This window comes from Colias philodice, chromosome 12 (genome assembly GCF_061535455.1).
Source record: "Colias philodice isolate Cphi_HAF_F1 chromosome 12, ilColPhil1 Martin Lab GWU primary, whole genome shotgun sequence".
NCBI lineage: Eukaryota > Metazoa > Arthropoda > Insecta > Lepidoptera > Pieridae > Colias > Colias philodice.
In genome coordinates, this window is record NC_143097.1 from 373,242 (window position 1) to 398,116 (window position 24,875).

The 24,875-nt window shown below is 36.4% G+C and overlaps 1 protein-coding gene and 1 long non-coding RNA gene across 3 annotated transcripts; both read left to right on the plus strand.

Annotated features, from left to right (window-relative positions):
• Positions 1-382: 382 nt before the first annotated feature.
• Positions 383-24,875, plus strand: vir (VIR_N domain-containing protein). 2 transcript variants are annotated; one of them, XM_089701923.1, is made up of 9 exons: positions 383-629; positions 775-1,066; positions 1,792-6,515; positions 6,732-6,986; positions 7,222-7,375; positions 23,080-23,239; positions 23,835-23,903; positions 24,386-24,459; positions 24,785-24,875. In XM_089701923.1, exons 1-9 carry the CDS (start codon positions 570-572, stop codon positions 24,847-24,849), a joined length of 5,853 nt encoding a protein of 1,950 aa, XP_089558049.1. In that variant the 5' UTR covers positions 383-569; the 3' UTR covers positions 24,850-24,875. The 2 variants fall into 2 exon arrangements, with proteins under 2 accessions (XP_089558049.1, XP_089558050.1); XM_089701924.1 differs by lacking the exon at positions 23,080-23,239.
• Positions 9,359-10,719, plus strand: LOC149483713 (uncharacterized). Its single transcript, XR_016316347.1, has 2 exons — positions 9,359-9,443; positions 9,542-10,719. It is a non-coding gene; the product is annotated as an uncharacterized LOC149483713 (long non-coding RNA).

The window sequence follows — 24,875 nt, forward strand, 5'->3', positions numbered from 1 at the left end:
CTACGACAAAAAGTTACTGGACAAAAGTTGTAGAAAATTTAATTTGCAACAAATAATGCTAACAATTTTTTTTATCAGATAAATAGTTTAAGAGATATATCGTAAAAACCATTTCAACCGCTATTTTCAAGATGGCGGCCGTGGGACAAGGGTGGCAACCCCACAAACTTGGTTTTAGCTACTCACTGACCCCCCCTACACATCAAAAACACAAAATTGCGTCCTCTAAAAACTGCAAGGTTAGGCCTAAAAAATGTAACATTTCAATGGAGTAATACTTTAATCGCTCAGTTTGAAACGAACCGTAATTTTTGTTTCGGATAAATTGACATTGACATTGATTTCAGATTTGACATTACCACTCAAAAGTCAATTTGTCAAATGACAAATCACAAATGTCAGTGAGAAATTGTCATTAATTGATGCGTTTATCACTTTGTAATTAATACGAATTTTAACTCAGTTGTTAATAAAAACAAAATAGTAGTGATATTTAAATATTATAAAAATGTATTTAGCAAGTTAAGATTGTGTTATATTGGCGATCGGCGTCTTACAACAAAACCAATATGGCCACCGAGAAGGCCGATCTTTTATTCTTCGATACATTTTCTCATGATGCTAGTGAGGTAAATACAGTTTTCTATTTGTACTAAATACTTTTTACTCACAAAACTTACTTCTTTGTTACATTTTTTATAATGTTTGTTAAATAACCTTACTTTTCGACATAAACTACTTGCTAGATAACAGTATTAGTGAAATTGATTTCAGGATTTGAACTTAGACCTCGTCCAGTTTCCCAAATCGGTGTTTGTGACAGAAATAAGGATAATACCGCTCGGCGCTCGTGTAGAAGGTGATTTCCCTGGTGGTGTTCGCCTTGGTGCTACAAATCCAACCAAGTTTCATATTGACTTCTTTGTTAATGACTTAAGTAAGCCGGGAGCATGTACATTCGAAGCTCTTGGAAGTTTAGATTACTGCCAGAATGGACAGATACATATGGAGTGCAGTTCAGATGCTGAACAACCAAGAATACCCACAGATGGATTGGTTTTGAGAGGTAAGATTTATATTTTTATCATCATGTTAGATATTAAGAATAATATTTGAACTGAATTTGCAATAGTTTGTTTTTTTCACATTGCACTGAAGCAATTTAAGAACCTTGTAGTTCTACAAATTCCGGACCCATTGCTTAAAATATAAGATTTAATAGCTACAATAACAGTACAAACCATCCTTCATTGTGTGAAAAAAGAAAGCTTATGTTTATTATTATAATTCAGATATGAAGTCAAATGGAAGTATCTAAGCAGTCGGAATTAAAACAATATTTTCATAGAATTCCAAAACAGAATGTCAATGAACAGATTGTCAACATTGTTAGATTATATCTAACTAGATTTCTAGCTGTGGCTTCACCGATATTTTCAAAGAAAAAACAGCATAGTTCTTATTCCTCTTAAACATGCATAGTTTGTACGGCCGCTTTAAGTAGGATTTGCTACATTTCAAACTATCGAAAAATTGTGCGTAGCTCATGGAATACTATGTTTAAAATGGTGAAAAAAATCTTATTGATATAAAGCTATTATTATTTATGAGTCAGGTGGTTAAGCCTTACAGCAATATTCTATCTGCGATTATTAATTATAAATTGGAAGGATTTGATTTTATATTTATTTGATATGAATAAATTCAAATACGGAAGAGCATGAATAGTAGTAATTGCAGTTATAGCTAGTTTTACATTTAAATTAATTAAATTTAAAATATAATTTTCAGGTTGCTACACCACCATAACATTAGCAGTGTACGGCAGTTTAACACAAATTTTGCCTGAAACTCCAGCTACTGTAAATGCTCCACCAAGCGTACAGCGGCCAATTACTCGAGAAGTAGCAGCACTTCCACCAAATGTTCCGCAATCATCTGACTGGAATCAAGATGCGTCCAATCCGATCCCATCATACACCGGCAATGTTGCTACAGCCAACCCAGAGCCATACGAACAACCCACATATCCAGAAAATTATGACAATCCAATTTATAGAAATGAATACTATGATAATGAGACAAGAAAAGATCCTAGAACTTATCACCATTTGGAAGAAAATGAGTGGGAAAAAGAGCGGCGCGATCTGAGCTGCGAAAGAGACCCAGATCGGTTGAGACACAGTCCTCGCTCTATGGAAATGGATCGAGAGAGGCGGGATGGTCGAAGTAGAAGACGTTCATTAGATAGGGGCAGGAGTCGCGAATCCTCTAGACACAGAGATCACAGTCGTGAGATCGATAGAATGGAGAGACTTCCATCTCGATCGAGAAGTCGCGACAGGGACTACATTGCCAAAGGCGAATATCGTATGAGTCGGTCGAGATCTCATAGTATTGATCGCGATTGGGACAGAGGCTCATACAAGAAAGAGGACTACAGACGTCGTGGTCCGTCGTATGACAGATCGCGCGGAGGTTCTTATGAACGTTCGCCTTACGATAAGCGAGCTACTTCTTATGAACGAAAAGTACCATATGACAAAGCCGGACCGTATGAAAAGAGAATGTCTCCATATGATAAAAGGAGCTCCTCTTATGAACGTAGAGCGCCATCCCCCTACGATAGAAAAAGGCATTCGCCTTACACGCGCATGCGTGGTTCAAGCTATGGGAGTCGATCTCCAAGTCGCGATGATCCTAGGAAGCGCCCTAGAACTCCACCTGGAGAAAGAAGACCGCTGTCGCCTCGGGAAGGTGACGCTACAAGTCCTATCAATTCAATAAGATCAGAAGATGGTGATTTTGATAGAAGTGGAAAGCAAATTCCGCGCGTGGACTTTTATCATCAGAGTTATAGGCATAAGAGTTCTATCAGAAGCCCTTCTCAGGAAGGCGATAATACATTTGTCGAGCCGCAACATTCGAGTCTGGTTACTGTACCAATTGTTGACACTGCAACTACAAGTAAAGTTGTTGATTCACCGGTTCCTACTCAAGAAGACAAATCAATGGATGCTGAGCAATTTGAGCCAATCTTATCAGATGAAGACATTTGTGATGATTTAGAAGGACCTTCCTATATGGAAGTAGATTATGATGTAAATGAATATGAAGGAGTAGAAGACATTATCAAGTATTATAATCCTTTCAAAGATGAATGGAAGAAATATGAGCATGTAAATAGAATTTATATGCTAGCTGATGTGAAAAAGCCAGAGTTAAAAGACGTTATGTCAGCGAGTTTTGAGGAACTGTGTGATGTTAGTGCAGATTTGTTTAAGATATTGGAAATTACCAGATCAACAAAGAAAAGAGAACAAAAATTCTTTTCGAGCACATTCCAAGATATTGATAACTCATCAAGAGAAGATTGGGTACATCTATGTGAACAACTTTTTGTTTCGCTCACGAATTTGTGCAAGAATACAGATATCATTTTACGTGTTTTTCGATCTTACAGCAGATCTGAACCATCAGACGAATTCATTGATATTTATAATTTACTAGTGACATTTTGCAAGATTGGTTTGAATTTTGAACTAGCATTATCACAGCAACAGCCTACATACAAGATAAGGCATATGAAATGCGGGATTCGACTCGCGGAAGCTTTGATGTCGCATAGACATAACGGCCAAGTCATGAGATTACTTTTAAACACAGGTATTGACATACCAATGCTACTGTTGGACATGTACTCAAAAGAATACATGGCTCTGAGTATACGTCTCATGATTTTGAAAGCGCTGAATGCGTGTTTGTCGTCAAAAGTATCGGTGGATCATTTCATGCAAGAAGCAGTCTATCCTAGATTCGACAAAAATGCAAGTGAAAATAATAGAAAACCAATGAATGGTTATCAAGCACTTATATCCATAATGGAGTGCAATCCGCTCGCGAGAGCTAAATTTTCGCTGAGTGCTTTGATAAAGAAATTGAATGTATATGAAGTGTTGGGAAAATTGCACGAACTGATATTAAAACTTAACTCGAAATCTGGCAGTAAAGGTGAAAGTGATGAAAATGATGTATCTGAAAATGATATAGACTTCATAGTGCACTCCTTTGAAGAAATTCTATACATGTATAGATCCCAATGTTTCCATCTTTCACAGCCCAAAAGATTCTTACCTGTGTCTGCTCAGTTTGAAATCAATAAAGAATGCTCTAACGAAACACTTCTAGAATTTTTTAACACTCATCGCTTTTTGGAAACCTGTCTTTTTCTACTAACGTGTCCTTCGACGTGTAATAACCTAGTTATTACTAGTCGTATACACGACGTTCTGTATGAATTGGTCCATTCACACAATGGACTAATGTATTTATATAAAAACATGGCGTCAAGTGAGATTTTCTTCAAGATGTTAGCTCAGCCAGATGGCCAATCAAGTACGGAAGAAACGCACTACCCCCATGATAGTAATTTGAGTAATTACACTGAACTGCAGATTTTAGGTCTCGAACTGGCCTATCGACTGAAAGCTATGTATTATCTCGAATCGATATCTGACGTGCAAGCTGGTAGGGGAGATGAAAATGAATTAATCGATCGACTCCAGAATTTGTACTGCCTTAGTTTTGGGAACGTTGGAAAAACCGCTGTCCCAGAAGTTATAATCATGGGGGATAATGCGGATTGTCTCATGACTATTTTTGAACATAGTTTGAAGGGTAAAGCTAAAAATGAGTCGCCGTCAAAACATAAATCACCGGCCAAGGGATACGCTATAGAACTAATTGTATCTGCTGTAAGGTACTCAGCAAATGTGCCGTTTTTAAAGAAGTACGGCCAGAGACTCATAAATGTATCTAAAGAACATGACAGATTTGAGCCGAGTGTGTCCAGTGTTTTACAAGAAGTGATACCGTATTTGAAACCAGTTGAAAAACCGACAGTCCTTGCTGGTGAGGACTTGGCGGAATGCGTCGAAATATTAAAGAGCAGCCTAGAACATTCGGCCGATTTGCCCGGTGAGCTTATGACGTGTTTGAGGATACTTCGCCATTTCTGTATCTCTGATTACGACTCGAAAGGGAATATAATTTGTGAAACTCCAACTGAAGAGTATATTGAGTTGAAGTATAAATATAATGTGCTACAATTATTCTCATTGGATGGTGTTGCGCATTTGGCCGGAATCCTTGATAGATTGGCGACACATTTCGACCAGCCGAGCATGCATACATCTTTCTTCACATCCGTTAAGGGCTTGCAATTAGCTCAGATATTGGTTCCCTGCTTGCGATTGCTGGATGAGATGTTAGCTAGAGTCGTGCGGTGTAGAGGACCTCGATTCAGAGATTTGACAGCCGCACCTATTTTGTTGAAAACATACGGACTCGCTAAAGCATTCCCGGTTGGATGTATCGGATACAGAACGGCGGCAAAAGCGGCTGAAGCGTCAGTAAGAGCTTTGCTTGCATATGCCCAGCCAATAGCAGACGATGCCAACGACGGTGATTCTATACGTCGTGGTCCTTGGACGTCATTATGCTCAGAAGTTATATCGTATACTATGACGGCACCATACACATTCGTTCCCGGTTTACTTATTTTCTCGGAATTACTTCCGTTACCACTGCCACTTCAAACAAAAACTGCTCCATCTGACCGCGAGTTGGCTGATGCATCAAACGAGAGGCGACTTTGGTCCGCACATCTGCACGCACTATCGAATGACTTAACAGATATGATTCAAGTCATTTGTATGTCAACTTATCGACCAGTGGTACATATGTTGCGAAGAGTTTGCATACAAATCGCGGATTTAGCGCCTAATACGGCTGCTACAGTAGCCAAAGCAGCGGTAGGAGCTGTCACGCGTGAAATTAAAGATGGCGAACCGGCTACATCGAGCATGGCTAGAGTTCTAAGTTTCCTAGCTTGCTTAGTTTCGCACGCACCTGTAAAATGTGCAGTTATACACGCTATGAGCAACGGCCCTAAAGCGAATGAAGTACAAACAGCATTATGTGGAATTTTCAGTTTGTCAAATGCTTCAAACGAACATGCAGCTGCGCAAGAATTCGCTGCGCACGCACTTGCCGCTCTTTGCGACGCGGAAGTTACATTAACACCTCTGAATGCGGCTTCAGACGTAATTTTAGCGAATTCTTTGCCAAATAAAGAAGCATTGATGGCTTTATTGGAAGCCACAGCAGATTGTCTAGGTTCTGCTACTAGAACTTGTGCGGTAGCATCGTCAGTGCTACGCGCGTATTACGTGATGACAGAACATGACTATGGGTTCCAGCAGTTTAGGAAGTTTGTGACGAAACGACGGGAGTCTTTGGGGAAATTCTTGAAATGGGTCGTCGAAGGCACAGGGGATGATAAAGTGGAATGCTTAAATCTATATATCGATCTGATTAAAGTACTGAGGAGTGAAGAGGGTGTGGGGCCTCTGGGGAGGAAGGGAGTGCTGACATTGAATGAAATGGCCGATATGGTTGCTTATACTGCGGATTGTGAAGATCATCCTGTTATCTCATTGGAGAAAGTGCTTAAGGTTAGAGTCTTATAGTTTTACATTTAAGTAACTCCGCTATGTTCTTGAAATATAAAGATTATTTTTATGCTCCCATAATTGTAGTAATGCAAGATTAAATAAAAGGATGTGATGATTCTATCCTGATGAATGAGAAAGTGATATTTTCAAATAAAACAACCATTTATAATTCAAATTTTTATTTCCAACATAACTAAATCTATTCACACCATCCAGGAAAGAAACGCAGACGAGGAAACCGTATCCAACGCAAGTTTTCTCTTCACGAATCTGCAGAAGCTGAAATCGGAAGAGCTCATACAAGCTGAGAGCATTGACTCAGTGCTGCCGGCGCCCGAACCGCTGGTGACCCAGTTCGCTTCCCGGCAGGTGTACACTATTGGAGACTCGAACGATGAAAGATTGACGAGTAGCTACTGGCTGAATGTGCCCGCTGCGAGCGGAGACGATGATGTTAATGATGCTGAGCTGGTGAGTCTATAAACTTTAGTAAAAAGGCTAATATCTAATATCTGTATCAAAATTCATGGCAAATGTCTATAAAGAAGCAGATGATGTATGATTGTTTAAGTTTTGAGTAATTTATTTCAAAATTATGTAATATTTTGTAAAATTCTTTAAGTTTATACACAATATCTACAAGTTATCTCTTAAGTCTATAAATATATATATTTTTTAACTAATTGAAATTAATTCGCTCATCCAGGTATCCTGCGACATAATGGAGATCGCGAACGTGCACCTGTCGGTGTCGGGCGGCGTGTGTGGGGGCGAAGCCCTACTAGCCGCCGTGCGCCGTCTTGCTGGTTGTCTCGACACGCGCCCCGAAGCCCTGCCTTGCGATGATAAGCGGCCTGCTGGTGAGTTGGCAAGATAATTAAAATACACAGACAGATCACGTATCACGCATCCCACATCATTCATCACACAACGCAGCATAACACAATAATACATCACACGTCACACAACACAACATAATACATCTCCCGTCACATGACGCATAACATAATACATCACACGTCACATGACGCATAACACATCACACGTCACATGACGCATAACATAATACATCACACGTCACACAACACAACATAACACATCACACGTCACATGACGCATAACATAATACATCACACGTCACATAACGCATAACATAATACATCACACGTCACCCAACACGACATAATACATCACACGTCACATGACGCATAACATAATACATCAAGCGTCACATGACGCATAACATAATACATCACACGTCACACAACACAACATAATACATCACCCGTCACATGAAGCATAAGATAATACATCACACGTCACACAACACAACATAATACATCACCCGTCACATGACGCATAAGATAATACATCACACGTCACATGACGCATAACATAATACATCACATGTCACATGACGCATAATATAATACATCACTCGTCACATGACGCATAACACATCACACGTCACATGACGCATAACATAATACATCACACGTCACCCAACACAACATAACACATCACCCGTCACATGACGCATAAGATAATACATCACACGTCACATAACGCATCCATACTAATCCATACTAATATCACAGACTAATAATAATATACTACGTATACAACAGACGGTTCACTCCATACAAAAAAATATGCACTATAAATTTACGCAATTAAAGCGCCAGTGGGGAATAAACGTACTACATGTTCGATTATATCTCTTGGTATTTTGCTTTTAACACACTAGATGGCACGTTAAACACAGACTTGATGTTCTTTTCCTTCCAGAGCCACTAGATGGCACTAATATAAATATATGTACACGTACCTTTTATTTTCAAGTCTTTGGCGTCACACTTGACAACTGTCAACTGTCAACATAATATTTTGTACAGTGTTGCCAACTCAGTGGAATTTCCACTACATCTGGTGGTTTAGCTCCCCCATTTAGCGGACAAATATTGGTTTTAGTGGCTGGTGGATTTTCCTAGTGGTTTAGATGAGTTCAATTAGTGGTAAGGTACGAGTTTCAACCAATAGAAAGATTTACATAAATACTCAAAAAGAACGACTTGAACTATGTGAAACAAGGGTATGATTTTGTGTCATGTTGGTAACAGAACGAACATACGGGAATTCCCCGAAAGTTGTTTGTCTATTGCTTGAATATTTTTGATTATAGACTTTATTACTATTGATCTAAAGTATGATTTGATTCAAAAGGTTATATGTACATTGTACATTCTATATTTGTGTACAAAAACAATCTGTATAAACAATCAGTCGGTATTGGTAATGCCGCGGCCGCGCGGTAGCCTCTAGCTTGTCGTATTTTAATTAATTTTGTGAAGTAATATAGTTTTACCTTAAAAGGGTTTTACATTAAATATGCCGAAACCACACAAAAATTTCTTTCATAGAAATTTATTCTTCACATACTGAAACTCTAGAAGAAGATTCTTCTGAAGATGATCTTTAAATACATATATTGTAACAAAAATAAAAATTACTTAGTTCAAAATAGATGTTATTTACAAATAACTCGCAAAAAATTCGCCAACGGGCATTCAATATTTACATGTCTCTGGATATTTTTTAGTGTTTTTTCTGGTGGTTTTAAAGACCGATTACTTTAGTGGATTTCTGGTGGGCCACGAGGCTCCAATATGTGGGTTCGAAAAAAAAAGTTGGCAACACTGATTTTGTACCTACTCGGATTTTTAATTAGACAAAGCTGACTCACAGAGTACCTACATTATTATGACTGGTATTTAGTTCAGTTTATTTACGAGATTCTGTCAAAACCAAAACGAGAAGCTTTGTTTGTTTTCGTTTGTTGACTAATATTTTAAAAATAAGTGCTAAATAATATGATTGATGGACTGTGAGGTTATGTAGAATCTACAGGCAGAAAATAAGCTTTATATGGTTAACTGATATTTTCTCTGAACATAAATTTTTACAAACATGATTTTTAATGATTGGTTTCTGGATTTGTAACCCAATATAAGATTGTTTTATTACAGACTTATTGCTTACGTTCGCAATAACAAATTTGTTCAAGAGAGGAGAAGAATTAATCCATCCCAAATGTAAATACGATTCTCCACAAAAACATTGTAGACACAATTATGGATTTATGGATTATGGATTTCTACATTTGCTACTAAGAAGGATATGGGATCATGAAGGATTTCATCTGTTTTAATACCAGTAAAATGGAATGAGCGCCGTGGCCGTGACTGTGTTTGGTACATAAAGAATGACAAACATTCAACTTAAAATTATTATGAGTGCATTACGGGCAAGGGCACAATAAGTTGCCCTTTGACTAAGATGTACTTAATTTTAAGGAACACGAAAATGGATGGCTAGAATAGGTATAATCGCATACATAGTATTTATTTCTAGTCTGTTGTATAAATAATCAAAGACTACAAAATATATAGTGAACTATGTCTTTAATATTAATTCTACAGTTTACAGTGTAGTGTGTAATCTATTGTATGTGTGCGTCTAGAATATATAGTCCTGTTGTTCTACAGTTTAAGCAGTTCAATACAAGCTTACAGTCGAGTCAAGTGTTTCATTAACCACCAACCATTGCATGGCAACCCTGCCAGTTTTGTAAATTGTAGTCTACCTAACCTGACTGTTGGTTTTGATTTGTATCACACAAAGAATACCATACCAAATTTCAAGAAATAAGAATTAAATATTTGATTAACTTTTACTAATATACAGGAGCTTATACATCAAACAAGACCAAAGCAGGGCTTTGGAGAAAGTGTGTATGGACAAAGACCACAATACATATTGTGCGGACAACTGCATGAAAAGCATGCAGTAAGGGACATTATATAAATAAATAAATAAAACATATTTATTGTCAAGATCACTACACGAGATACATTTATAAACGAAGGAAAAACAAAAAGAAATAAAAAGAAAAATAATTAAATAAAAATAATCTTATTCCTAAGAACTGTAATGTGGCAGTGAGTGACCTGACAAATGGAGCCAACTCAGTATATGATGGCAAGGTGATTAATACCTCACCACCACTGATTTTCAGTGACCCCAAGTGACTATTGGAGTTTCAGTCTAGAATTGTATATAATGATAATTTAACATGAGTATATTATGTGAAAGATATATTTCTATTAATATGATAAATACTAATAAATAAATACATCAGTTAAAACATGATATACATATATATATATATATATATATATATATATATATATATATATATATATATATATATGTATATCATCATATACATATATATACATATATATCGGTCAATTAGGGAAAGCTGGCATGTTCACAGTACTCACACTTATGCAATTTCACTTACAGTATGTTCAAAAATAAATGCGACTCTAGTTTCATTTTAGACTTGAATTGTAAAATGGGTGCGTTGTAGATATGTATATGCAAATATAATTACTTATGAAAGCTCTCATAATTTACCTGTAAAATTATAATTTAAAAGTAAATCAATTGATGAAGTTAATTATTTATTCTAATAATAATCAATTGGATAAAAGTATTAATAATCATTCAATTATCAAATAATAATTAAATTCCTGACTTTGGTCGAGTAAAGATATCTAAGAAATATTATATTTGTAGTAGGTAAGTACGTAATACCTACCAATACGCGCTAACAAATATGTGTTACATGTTTATTGTATAATTTTCACACTATTGGTTTTAAACTCAAACTCAAAGATTTTTATACAATTAGACTTCTTCTAGAAGCACTTTTGAATCGTCATAACAGTTTAACAGTTTTAACATTTACCACCAATTCAGAAAGCAGTATCTATAGAGAAGAAGAAGAATCTATTTAATCATAATCGTAATCTTCTACATCACTGTAACTTTCATCGCTCGAAGAACTCGATGTTTCGTTGTCGGAATTTCTTAATGTTATTATAAATGAGTCAGTGTAATTATCTACTTTTGGTTCTAATTGAATATATTTTCCCTCATGTTCTCGCGTCTTTCTCCAAACGTCACTAAACATATCCAGACTTGTTTTGCATTTGCTTCCTTTCTAAATAATTCTTATATAATTATTTAGAAAGGAATTTTATTTATATAATTCTAATATATAATTCTAATTTATTTATATAATTCTAAATAATTCTTCTCTTCCTTTCTAAATATGTAAAATTTTCGGCCGCGCCATCTTGGATTTTAGTTTTGACCTCATATTGGTTAATAGCTACCCCAAAAACCATGAAAATGACACCCATGACGAAATGATGTCAAATTTTCGTCGGCGCCATTTTGGATTTTAGATTTGACCTCATATTGTTTAATAGCTACTCCAACTCCTTGAAAATGACACCCATGACGAAAAGATTTCAAATTTTCGTCGGCGCCATCTTGGATTTTAGTTTTGACCTCATATTGGTTAATAGCTACCCCAAAAACCACCCACATTTGCAAATGTGTTTGCTACTTAGGAAAAGTTCAGATTTAAAGATATAGATAATGTGACGAATTTAATTTATTTAATTCCGACTGTTTCTCGGAATAACATACCTACATTTACTAAGAATTGCATACAATGCCGGGTTTAATATATTGCCGGTAACATAATATTATGTATGATAATAATTCTTAAAAAAGTATTTTATACATTTCTTAAAAAGCTTCGATATTTTATACAATAATACAATTCATATTCAAATTGTTGTAAAATAGTCCCACTTTTTTAAGTTGGTTGAATACACTAAAATACTTATAAGGATCGTACCTAAGTACTAATAAAAGTAACAAAATGAATTTTTTAAAGTTCCCAGTTCTGTATAGTTCTAAAAAACACGAACCTAACCTAACCCACCCCCTTATCCAAACCAAAAAATTCTGATTACGAATTTTCGGCATATTACAAAATGCCGGCCGTTTGTAATTCGGCGGATTATACAATCCGATTGCGACATACATACCCCTCGTCCCGCGTACCTTGACCTTCCAATATCTTAGATGTTTTACATTTCCGACTGTTAGTTAGGAAATGTATGGATTTCCTAGGAAATGTGTACTATAAAATAATTTATTTCACACATTTCCATGCGATTTTAGGAATTACATACATTTCCTGGGAATTTTATACAATGACGGATTACATACATTTCCGTTAACATATACTTACAATGTTTATAATTATAATGATAAATAGGCAGAAAATAACGGTCTATATAATGTTATGTTATATTATAACCAGTATGTAAATAAAATAAATATTTAATTAAAGTTTATGTGTAAACTGTAATTCGATACAAATGCAGGGTTAGAACAGGATTTTAAAATATGTCTCCGGTATTGGAAACGAAAATTATTAATATTTGTCAAACTGGTTAAATGGTGGTGGAATGTTGTTCCAACACTTATGGCTCTTTCAATTTATGCGTTTCGTATCGGACCGCTAGTCGCTGTACAGTGCCGAAGCTGTGCGTTTGTCGTACGGCGCACGGCCGGTCGTTTGTTTTCATACAAAATGCACGGTGCGGCAACAGCGCGGCGTCCGTACCGCGAACGCTCGACAGCAGGACGGCAATCTACAGATCACCCATATTTGGCAATCTCGCTTCACCTAATGGCCTTGTCTGTTCAAGCCGAAATGAATTAATTACCTACTGCAAAAATTAAATAATTTAGATTACCTGGAAAAGACAAGGAAAATAAACTTTAAACAAGTGTTCGACCGATTATTACCAAGTAGGTAAATAAATTAATGACAAGACAAGGTAATTAATGCTAATAATTTCCTAAAGAAAACATTTTTTTCAAAATTTTCACATAATAGGTACTAGTACCTAACTAGACTCAAAAGTTTATGATAAGTCAATGAATGATAAATAGAATAGTAGACTGGGGTAGAAGCCTTTGAAAATAATGAAAAGATAAAAAAAATCGCAGTCGGATGAAACCCATTAGAAAAGGAGGGGAATATGATGAAAATAAAAGGAAAAATAAATTACGGTCAATCCGAGTTCGGGAAGCGGGAGGGGGGAGCTTTTAAGAGAAAAAAATGGTTTCTCTCGATTTCCGACAAAACTACAAGTCCTATAGAAAAAAGTTCAATGGCAAAGTTGTAGGTAATTAAAAGTTCTACAACTTTTGTATTCACAATTTTTTCACATAACCTAAAAATTTAGGTGAAAAATTCAAAAAACCAAGTTTTTGGTCTTTTATTTCTATCTACTTCAAAATTTATTTTTTTTCTACGAAATTTGGAGGAAACTTACTTTATTATGTCCCAAATACACTGTAATTTATTTGGTTGAAAATATTTATTTTTTCGCCTTATTTTGAATTAATACCAAAAAAACAACCTAATTTTCAATCGAAAAGTCACCCGTCAAAATATCAGCTTTTTTCAAAAACTTGGGGTGCCTTTTATTCATTGAAATCTTTACTTTCATATTATGGTGTAAAAAAAAATAAACACCACCATAGTAAATGTTCTCAGGAAATGCATACAAACAGTGTGATAATGAGCTTTTACTAAATCAGGCACACTTCTTGAACTCTATATCTTCTCTTGTATCGGCTTTTCGGTAATATTTCAAAAGAAAAATAATTATCTGTTCTAAGTTTTATATTTTACAGCATATTCAAAAGCAAAATGATGTCGATAAAAACATTTCAGGTAGTTCGAGAAGTGTGCCTGATTTAGTAAAAGCTAATTTTCAGACTGTTTGTATGCATTTCCTGAGAACATTTACTATGGTGGTGTTTATTTTTTTTACACCATATGAAAGTAGAGATTTCAATGAATAAAAGGCACCCCAAGTTTTTGAAAAAAGCTGATATTTTGACGGGTGACTTTTCGATTGAAAATTAGGTTGTTTTTTTGGTATTAATTCAAAATAAGGCGAAAAAATAAATATTTTCAATCAAATAAATTACAGTGTATTTGGGACGTAATAAAGTAAGTTTCCACCAAATTTCGTAGAAAAAAAATAATTTTGAAGTAGATAGAAATAAAAGACCAAAATCTTGGTTTTTTGAATTTTTCACCTAAATTTTTAGGTTATGTGAAAAAATTGTGAATACAAAAGTTGTAGAACTTTTAATTACCTACAACTTTGCCATTGAACTTTTTTCTATAGGACTTGTAGTTTTGTCGGAAATCGAGAGAAACCATTTTTTTCTCTTAAAAGCTCCCCCCTCCCGCTTCCCGAACTCGGATTGACCGTAATTTATTTTTCCTTACATTTTTATCATATTCCCCTCCTTTTCTAATGGGTTTCATCCGACTGCGATTTTTTTTTGTTTCAAAAATTATTTACTCTAGTCTATAGGTATGTTTAAGTAAAATGAAGTAGTTTATTTTACAATAAATTAATCTTATAAATTATCAACTTTCATTCTACGGCTTCAACCGTGTGCCTTATTTAATCCCTGTTCCTACACCTTGAATCCTATTTATGCAACAAAATTGAGATGTCCTTTTTCAACGTAGGTATGTACCGTGTATGTATATCGAAATTTCCGTCAAAATCGGTTCAGACGCGTGCGGGAATACCTATTTTCTCGTGGTCCCACTATTTTCTATTTTGTCCTACTATGACGGAGTAACTTTCGTATTTATCTACAAAACAGAAATGATTTGATTGTTTGTTTGTTTGTATTGAATAGGATCCGAAACTACTGGATTGATTTGAAAAATTATTTCACCATTCGAAGCAAAAATTATACCTACCTGATGAACATAGGCTACTTTTTATAACGGGAAAATACTTCATTCTTATGGGAATCGATGTCGAAATATTTAATTTTAGGCGCATAAAGAAAAAAACGCAAAGGATCATTCAAAACCTTTTCTACGGTTTAAATCTCAAAACTTTTTGGTTCATACTTCATATAAAGGTAATCTGATAGGATAATTTAGAAAATAAAACAAGATGACGTAGGTAGGTATTTAACTTTAGTTTCGATTTATTATCATTATGATTATTTCTTGATATTCTTAACGACGCGGTTGGCGCAGAGGTAAAGTAACTGCCTACTGTGCTGACGGTCGCGGGTTCGATCCCCGGTCAGGGCAAATATTTGTGTGATGAACTTGATTATTTGTTTTTGGGTCTGGGTGTTATCTATATATGTATTTATAAAATATTAAATTATATTTATCGTCGTCTAGTACCCACAACATAAGCCTTAATTGAGATTACTGTGGGACTAGGTCGATTTGTGTAATATTGTCCTTTAATATTTATTTATAATTTATATACTTATAATTAAATGTGACTAGAAATAATATACTTACTACGGTTTAAGTATAGGTTGTATTATGTATATTATTTTGTAATGAGATCTTGCAATCAAATATTCACACAATCTCGCAAGTTTTCCGACAATTCATTTTTCGTATGAAAACGATCAATACACTAGGTACCTACCTAATATAAGCCGCTACAGGAACGCGGTTAGTAATAATTAATAACGGCTTTAACCCATTTACAATATTTTTTATAGGTACTGCAAAGGCAATGAGGTTATGTATTAAAAACGTAGTATATTATTATTAGTCTGTGGTCTGTGATATTATTATTAGTCTGTGTTAAAAACGTGAAAAGTAACGTAAAAACGTCTTAGTGCCATCTAGTATTCGTTTAGCATCGCCAAATCGGAGGAGAATAACTTGTTTATAGTAGTTTCATGAGATGGCGTTGTTTTGAATATAAACTTTTCTGTAAAATTAGTTAAAATCGAGTGAAAATTAAATTAAATAGGTAGGTTCCATTTACAAAAGTATGTAAAAAATTATAAAAAGCAATGAAATTGCAATTAAATCTAATTTTATTTTTTGCTGGTTAAAATGATACACTTAGCGGCATCTATTGGTAGACGGATGGCATTAATCGTCTTTTGTATGTAGTGAACCAGACATGCTAATATTATAAATGCGAAAGTAACTTTGTCTGTCTGTCTGTTACTCAATCACGCCTAAACTACTGAACCAATTTTCATGAAATTTGGTATGGACATATTTTGATACCCGAGAAAGGACATAGACTACTTTTTATCCCGGGAAAATGACGCAATCCCGGAAATCCCACGGGAGCGGGAACTAGGCGGGTTTTTTTTTGACTGCGCGGGCGAAGCCGCGGGCGGTAACCTAGTAATATTATAAATGCGAAAGTAACTCTGTCTGTCTGTCTGTTACTCAATCACGCCTAAACTACTGAACCAATTTGCATGACATTTGGTATGGAGATATTTTGATACCCGAGAAAGGACATAGGCTACCTTTTATTGCGAAATATGTAGGTACCACGCCCAACGACCGGGCGAGTTTATACGTTCGCTAGCTATGCAGATACTGAGCCATTCTGCGCACGCGCGGCCTGTGGATAGAGAGCATAGCGTACGGGATGTGGGTGGGAATAGGTGGGTGGTTTACTTTAATCAGTCGTAAAAATTTCCAATTTTAGGAAGATTAGAAAAATTATTTTAACAATAGTTAGGGAAATTTCGATTGACAGAAAAATTACGATAAGTCAGTAAAAATTACTATAAGTCAGGAAAATTTCCATAAGTCGGGAAAATTTCGATAAGCTGGAAAATTTCCATAAGAAAGGAAAATTTCTATACGTCAGGAAAATTTCTGTAAGTCAGGAAAATTTCTATACGCCAGGAAAAATCCATAAGTCGGGAAAATTTCTATAGGATGGAAAATTTCTATAAGAAAGGAAAATTTCTATACATGAAGAAAATTTCTATCAGCCAGGAAAATTTTTAGAAGTCAGGAAAATGTTTATACGCCTGGAAAATTTACGCCATAAGTCGGGAAAATTTCGATAAGTCAGGAAAATTTCCATACGTCGGGAAAAATTCTAGAAGCGGGAAAATTTAAAAAAAAGGAATTTTTCTATAAGTTAGGAAAATGTTTATAAGCCAGGAAAATTTCTATACGCCAGGAAAATTTCCACAAGTCCGGAAAATTTCTATAAGAAAAATTTCTATACGCCAGGAAAATTTCCACAAGTCCGGAAAATTTCTATAAGACAGGAAAATTTCTATACGTGAGGAAAATTTGTATACGCCAGGAAAAATCCATAAGTCGGAAAAATTTCTATAAGCTGGAAAATTTCCATAAGACAGGAAAATTTCTATAAACAAGGAAAATTTCTATACGTGAGGAAAATTTCCCTTTGCCGCATAATTATAGAGATAAGGAAAATTTGTATAAGTCAGGAAAATTTCTATACGTCAGGAAAAATCCATAAGTCGGGAAAATTACGACAAGTCAGGAAAAATTTCTATGTCAGGAAAATTTCTATACGTCAGGAAAATTTCTATACGACAGGAAAATTTCTATACGTCAGGAAAATTTCTATAAGTCAGGAAAATTTCTATACGCCAGGAAAAATCCATGTCGGGAAAATTTCTATAAGCTGGAAAATTTCTATAAGGAAAATTTCTATAAGAAAGGAAAATTTCTATAAGAAAGGAAAATTTCTATAAGCTAGGAAAATTTGTATAGATAAGGAAAATTTGTATAAGTCAGGAAAATGTTTATAAGCCAGGAAAATTTCTATACGTCAGGAAAATTTCTATACGTCAGGGAAATTTCTATACGACAGGAAAAATCCATAAGTCGGGAAAATTACGATAAGTCAGGAAAAATTTCTATAAGTCAGCAAAAATCCATAAGTTCCCTACACTTAGATTGGTTGCAAATTTAATACACAATATGGAATTTTTTCCACGATCATACAGCAAAAAAAATAATTTAATTGCAATTTTAACATTGTTCCGGACTGCGGACAAGGTTGCAAAATGAGATTTATTGTCGTCCCAACTCCCAGTCCCAATGTACCATCCACTTGACCGTAGTTTGAAAACTTTTGGAATTATTGTGAATTGATTGTCTTGACTGACTGGAGTAATTGCTCTAAAGTCTAAACCGTTGTTAGGCGATTGTAAAGGTAATATTATTATTTATTTAATTAAGTATTTAATTTGAAAGATAAATTAAAAAAAAAATAATCAGAGAGATAATGTAAAAAGCAGTTTTAATCCTACTAATATTATAAATGCGAAAGCTTGTGAGGATGTGTGTGTCATGTGTGTGTGGGTTTGTTACTCTTTTACGCAAATACTACTGAACCGATTACAATTAAATTTAGCACACATATAGAAGGTAACTTGGATTAACACATAGGATAGGTTTTATCCCGGAAATCCCACGGGAACGGGAACTATGCGGGATTTCCTTTGAAAACGCGGGCGAAGCCGCGGGCGGAAATCTAGTAACATAATACATCACCCGTCACATGACGCATAACATAATACATCACACGTCACATGACGCATTACATAATACATCACACGTCACATGATGCATAAGATAATACATCACACGTCACATAAAGCCGGGTATCCACTTAGGTTCGCCGTGGTTTGCGAACGCGCCCGCTCCGCAAACCAAACATAATGGATACGTCGTGATCGCGAAGCGCGACTGGAGCACGATCGGAGCACGGCGGAGCGCTTGGGAAGCGGTTTTTTGCGCGATCTCAAAGGGTGTTCGAGCAGCGAACAAATATTTTATTTTAAACATTTATTACTTATTATCTTTATATTCCTTCAAAACTTGTTAGCGTCGTATTATCATTAATATTTTTTATGAGAATTTTATCGTACTCTACAGCGGAATATAAGTTGAAACAGCTTGAAAGCAATCTATCCATATACTTTGACTCGATGGGCGAAATGCAACTAGCTAGGGACAAATGGAAGCTAATCGCATATTTTGACATGTCTCCATATTGGCAAGGGAATTTGTTCCCTCGCGGCAGATCTTTTATCGGATTACTTAGAAAAAACCTTCACTAATATGAATGAATCGAATCACTGTCAGACTATCTTGTTACAAATACGTCACGATTACAATGAACTGCAATACTACAACCAGCTGTTACTGAATCAGCATTTCGACGCGCGGTCAAGAACCCGGCGCGATCTTTTCAATGCGGTCGGTTCAGTGTTCATATTTGAAACAATAATACCGTTGATTAGCCGGGACAATTTCCAACTATACAGATTGATACCCATACCCAAGCAAGTTAATAGCAATATGATAAGCATTAAACCAATATATTTCTATAAACATAAATAGAGATGCCTACATTACATTAACATTAGCCGAACTACAAACATGCCAAAACCAGAATGATTTTTTTTTGCCAATTGCACGGTCCCATAATAAGCTTTAGCAACAATAAACGTTTTTGCGAAATAAAAAATAATAAATGTAAATACAATATACACAGCTGTAAAAGTTCTTGGATACAATTACATGATTTGACTACGTCATATTTATATTTTCAATGCGATACTTAACACATACGCATTATATGTGACGATGATATACAGTCGCGCCAAGTCAGCAAGGCCGGGCTTATATCACTTAGTAAACAATGCATAATAAAGGGACAAGATATCACACTGTACTCATTTAAGCAACTTGAAAACAAGCTATATCTGAAACCAGACATACTAGAAACCAAATTAAATCCCATTCACAATCTGATAGATCCAGAGCCCACGACGGCCAGACATTCCTTTCTTTAATAAAGTTGAAAGTTTCTGTGTATATGTCTCCGATAAAGATAAGAACGACTAGCGATTATCAAGTCTGGGTTGTGGTTACTTTAGCAGGAAACAGGTAGTAAGGGTGTATAAAATTGTACCTAACTTTTAATATAGTTACTTGGAGACCTATAAAAAGACCTTAAGAGCCAGACAGTTTTCATGGTTCTTACATCGATGGTTCTTACCCGATGACTTTTTTATTGTGTCATCGAGATATGTGAAATTCCATCAACATAAGTCCCCGTAAAAGATAAGTAATAACATTATTACTTATATATTATACTATTATTTTTTTAATAATTATAGTTAACTAATGCTTTAGTGGGTAATGGGTTATTTCATATTTGTTACGCTTTTAGGTAGTTATGTGAATTTGATGATATGTTAGTTATTTTTTAAATGTGTCTGGCTAGGTGTAAGAACCATGAAAACTGTCTGGCTCTTAAGGTAACATCTTTTTATAGGTCCCCAAGTAACATATATAAAATTTAGCTTTTAAACTATAATGAAAGTTAGGTACAATTTTATACACCCTTACTACCTGTTTCCTGCCAAAGTAACCACAACCCAGACTTGATAATCGCTAGTCGTTCTTATCTTTATCGGAGACATATACAGAGAAACTTTCAACTTTATTAAAGAAAGGAATGTCTGGCCGTCGTGGGCTCTTGATCTATGATTAGCTCCACTCTGCCTATCACAAACTACTCCGACAACGAAGAAATCAATACATCATTAAAATCTCTTGGGGAGAAAATAAAAATCATGAAAAACGCTGTCGATGAAACGGATACCTTAGGTATTTCACAACACGACCTACACCAATACGCAGTGTCATATGGAACACTAGCATTAACAATATTAGCAAGCATCTTTTTCTTCGTGTGGTGGCGAAGGAGTCGAGCGACTCAACAGCAGAGCGTCCCAGCAGCCCAACAGCAGAGCGTCCCAGCAGCGCAACAAACTATTCAGTCTCGGACAATACCCCAAGAGTGTGTCGATTCTAGTGTGTGCGTGCATCAAAAAAGTGTTACTAGTGTTCGTGCGTCTCCCTTACCCGAGCGGGGAGAGTGTATAAGTGAAGTAGCATCATGTGAACAAAACAGACTCAGACGATGGGCAAGTGCGCGATTTAAAAGGAGCGATAGGTCGACGTCTCCAATAGCTAACAAACGCTCTGCTATAATAAGTGACTCAGTGGTGGAACTCTTTAAGCATTATAAACATTTCAAGACTCTTATAAAAATTTTCTATATATCTTCTGTGGGCCTCGGGAGCATGTTCGAGCAGCGAACAAATATTTTATTTTAAACATTTATTAAATTATTACTTATTAATTATTATCTATAGCTACATTACACATTACAATAATTGAGCAATAACGTAAATCAGGTCAAGCTGCATCAGCATTATTATCGTGCGACGGCCGAGCCGGCCGGAAAGCGCAGTTCTTTCATACCAGCGCCCGAGTGCTAATCTATCCGCTCGAATCCGCGTAAATTATATATAATTATTAGCAGTAATTAAAGTGTTCCCAGTTGTCCCATAATATCATAGCATTATTAGCAGCGTTTAGCGCGACCTATATACAGTCCACTATCGAGGTAATACGTAAACCGTACAAAGGGGAACGCAGTTTGTTCGTGGACGCGAGCGTGTGTTTGTTAAGTTCGCGAACATGGAGTGGTCCGATGAAATAATGAATATATGCATTATTTCATTATTTCTTCTTCCCTTATTCATATTAGCTTGCCAAAATCGAGGAGGTTGTTTGTATTCCATCACAATATAATGTATCAAAATATAAGCTGCACTTCCTACTAATTCTGGAGGCGGCATGTTTGCACCGACCGTCTGTCGTGTGTCTACTGGGGACCGGAGCGCGGAATTTAGCGCTCCGACAGGAGCACTGATGTTGCAGCCTAAGTTTGTACACTGTACACGTTCACGTTCGCGGAGCACACAGTGTTCGCAATCCACGGCGAACCTAAGTGGATACCCGGTTTAACGCATAATATAATACATCACACGTCACACAACACAACATAATACATCACACGTCAAATGACGCATAAGATAATACATCACACGTCACATGACGCATAACATAATACATCACACGTCACACAACACAACATAATACATCACCCGTCACATGAAGCATAAGATAATACATCACACGTCACACAACACAACATAATACATCACCCGTCACATGACGCATAAGATAATACATCACACGTCACACAACACAACATAATACGTCACACATAACAAATGACTCGTCTCAAAATATATGCAAAGCTACAAATCCTGCAGAAGTAAATGGCAAATTAGACAATTTAAAGAACTTCAACTTTGTCTTGCCTATTTTAACACACCATTCCTTGCCTATTTTAACACACATTCCATTACCTTTATCCATATATTTTTATGCTTGTATGTTACCAACTCAGACTCGACTTTGACCCAATTTAAATGGATAGATTTAATTCAAACTTTGTACACTTTACATTGTATTAACTGGTATATCTCCTTTAGAGGCGCGGAGTTTTTTTTTATTGAGAATAGGGAAGCGCTCGACCACAATCTCGCCTGATGTTAAGCTGAGATGTGGTCTAAGATGGAACGCGCTTCCCTAGAAGGTACCCGTTCACTCTACGCTTGAAGACCCCCATATCGTACTCGTCGGGGAACACAGATTCAGGAAGCACGTTCCAGTCCCTCGCGGTTCGGATAAAGAATGTGGAATCGAACCGCTCAGGCCGGGTACATGGAACGTCCAGCATACGGCGACGCCTAGAATCTGTGCGCCTCGACGATCGAGGGAAGAACGGGCCGATTCCGAACAGCTTTAACCAAGTTTTCACTTCTGCCGGCACTCCCGGAGTGCAACCCGTCTTTTTTTTTATGAACTCTATTTTATTCCCAGTGGCCTTGAGTCGTGTGCGCGGCGAGGGGGGCACTGCGGGCGCGGCGGGCGCGGGCGCGGACGCGTTCCGCTCGCGGCCCCCCAACACCTCGCGCCCGCCCTCGCTGCACGTGGACGACTTCACCGCGCTGCACCACGTGTACGCGCCCAAGGGGCCAAGGTGCGTGTCCACTGCTCCCCCCAGTCCCCCCTACTTCCCCTCAGCCGCTCTTCTTTAGTGTAACCATTGAGTTACATGTACTACGTACTAGAGAGGACATCGGTACTACACTATTTTTAACACGAGTTAGAGTCAATCGTCTCAAACTCATTTTTTTTTTGTTACATTGATTGGTTTTAATTTATAAGTAATAATAGGCAGAATATCTACAAAGTGTATGACTCACTAGCCGCCCCGCGCCGCCGCGCACAGATTTTGTTCGTGGTGCCCTCTCTAGTAATAATACCTCAATGAGTGTAACGTATTGTAGCAACCCAACACGAAATTAGTTGATGTACACCTAATACAGGATTTTTCTACGAAGCAAAAGAAACAATTTAATTATTCAGGTTCTTTTTTAAAAAAAAAATTACATCCTTTATCGTTTGTGTATTAAAATGATGTTCTCATTTACTACGGGAACACAAATACAATAATAAACTATTTTAAAACATCAAAGATAAAATAACAAACGTAATTTCCTTGAATATCGTAGCCAATTTAATGATTAGTTTTCTGAGTATAAAGTAACGATTGTATTATTGTTTCATTCCAGAGGTGGTCGTCGTGGCGCGGCTTCAGAGCGCGGTCGTTTCGCCGGCCCACATCCGCACTATCGACAGCTGTAAGTATATTACCTAACTCATTCGTAAACAAATACAATAACACAATATCAAACACAAACACACACACACGCACCCGCACGCAATTCGCACAAACACACGCACCTGCACGCAATTCACACAAACACACGCACCTGCACGCAATTCACACAAACACACGCACCTGCACGCAATTCACACAAACACACGCACCTGCACGCAATTCACACAAACACACGCACCTGCACGCAATTCACACAAACACACGCACCTACACGCAATTCACACAAAACATGCATAAAAGATATACTTACGCAAGAATATGTACATATGTATATAAGGACACACACACTCGCATACACATATAAGCACGCACGCTGATTGGTCGGATCAATTAGTCTCCTTTTTCGTAACTTATTGCAGTACGCACAACACACTAACATACAGTATTTTTGGTGACACTATAATAGTATTTTTATCATAGAAATAATATATTTGTTTCCAGTCGCGGTCGTGGTGCGTGGGAAATGGGGGCACAGCACGTGGGGCACTTTCCTCCCACCTCGCCTTATATGATGGGTTCGTATTATATTTATGCAAATATCATAAAAAAGAGCGTATGTTACATGCACACGTGTCAGAAGTGAAACTTCTTTGGCAACATTCAAAGATACCAAAACTCGTCTCCTTACTCCATGACGTGACGGTATTGCTGTGACCTTGAAATTTTACCCTCAACGCGTCTAATGAAGATTCACGTAAATAGTAACTATGTATAATTTGTACCAATTTATTTTTATCAGACAAAATCCATCCCCTGATTATGAACTGTTTTTATATATACTTATAATAAATACGAAAACTTAAATGTATATTGAAAATAATATTACATATTTTTTTTCAGGTGGAATGGGTTGGGGTGGCGCAAGGATGCAGCGTGGGCCCAGACATCGATCCTTTATGCGATAGATATCAAATATATTGCATTTCATGAA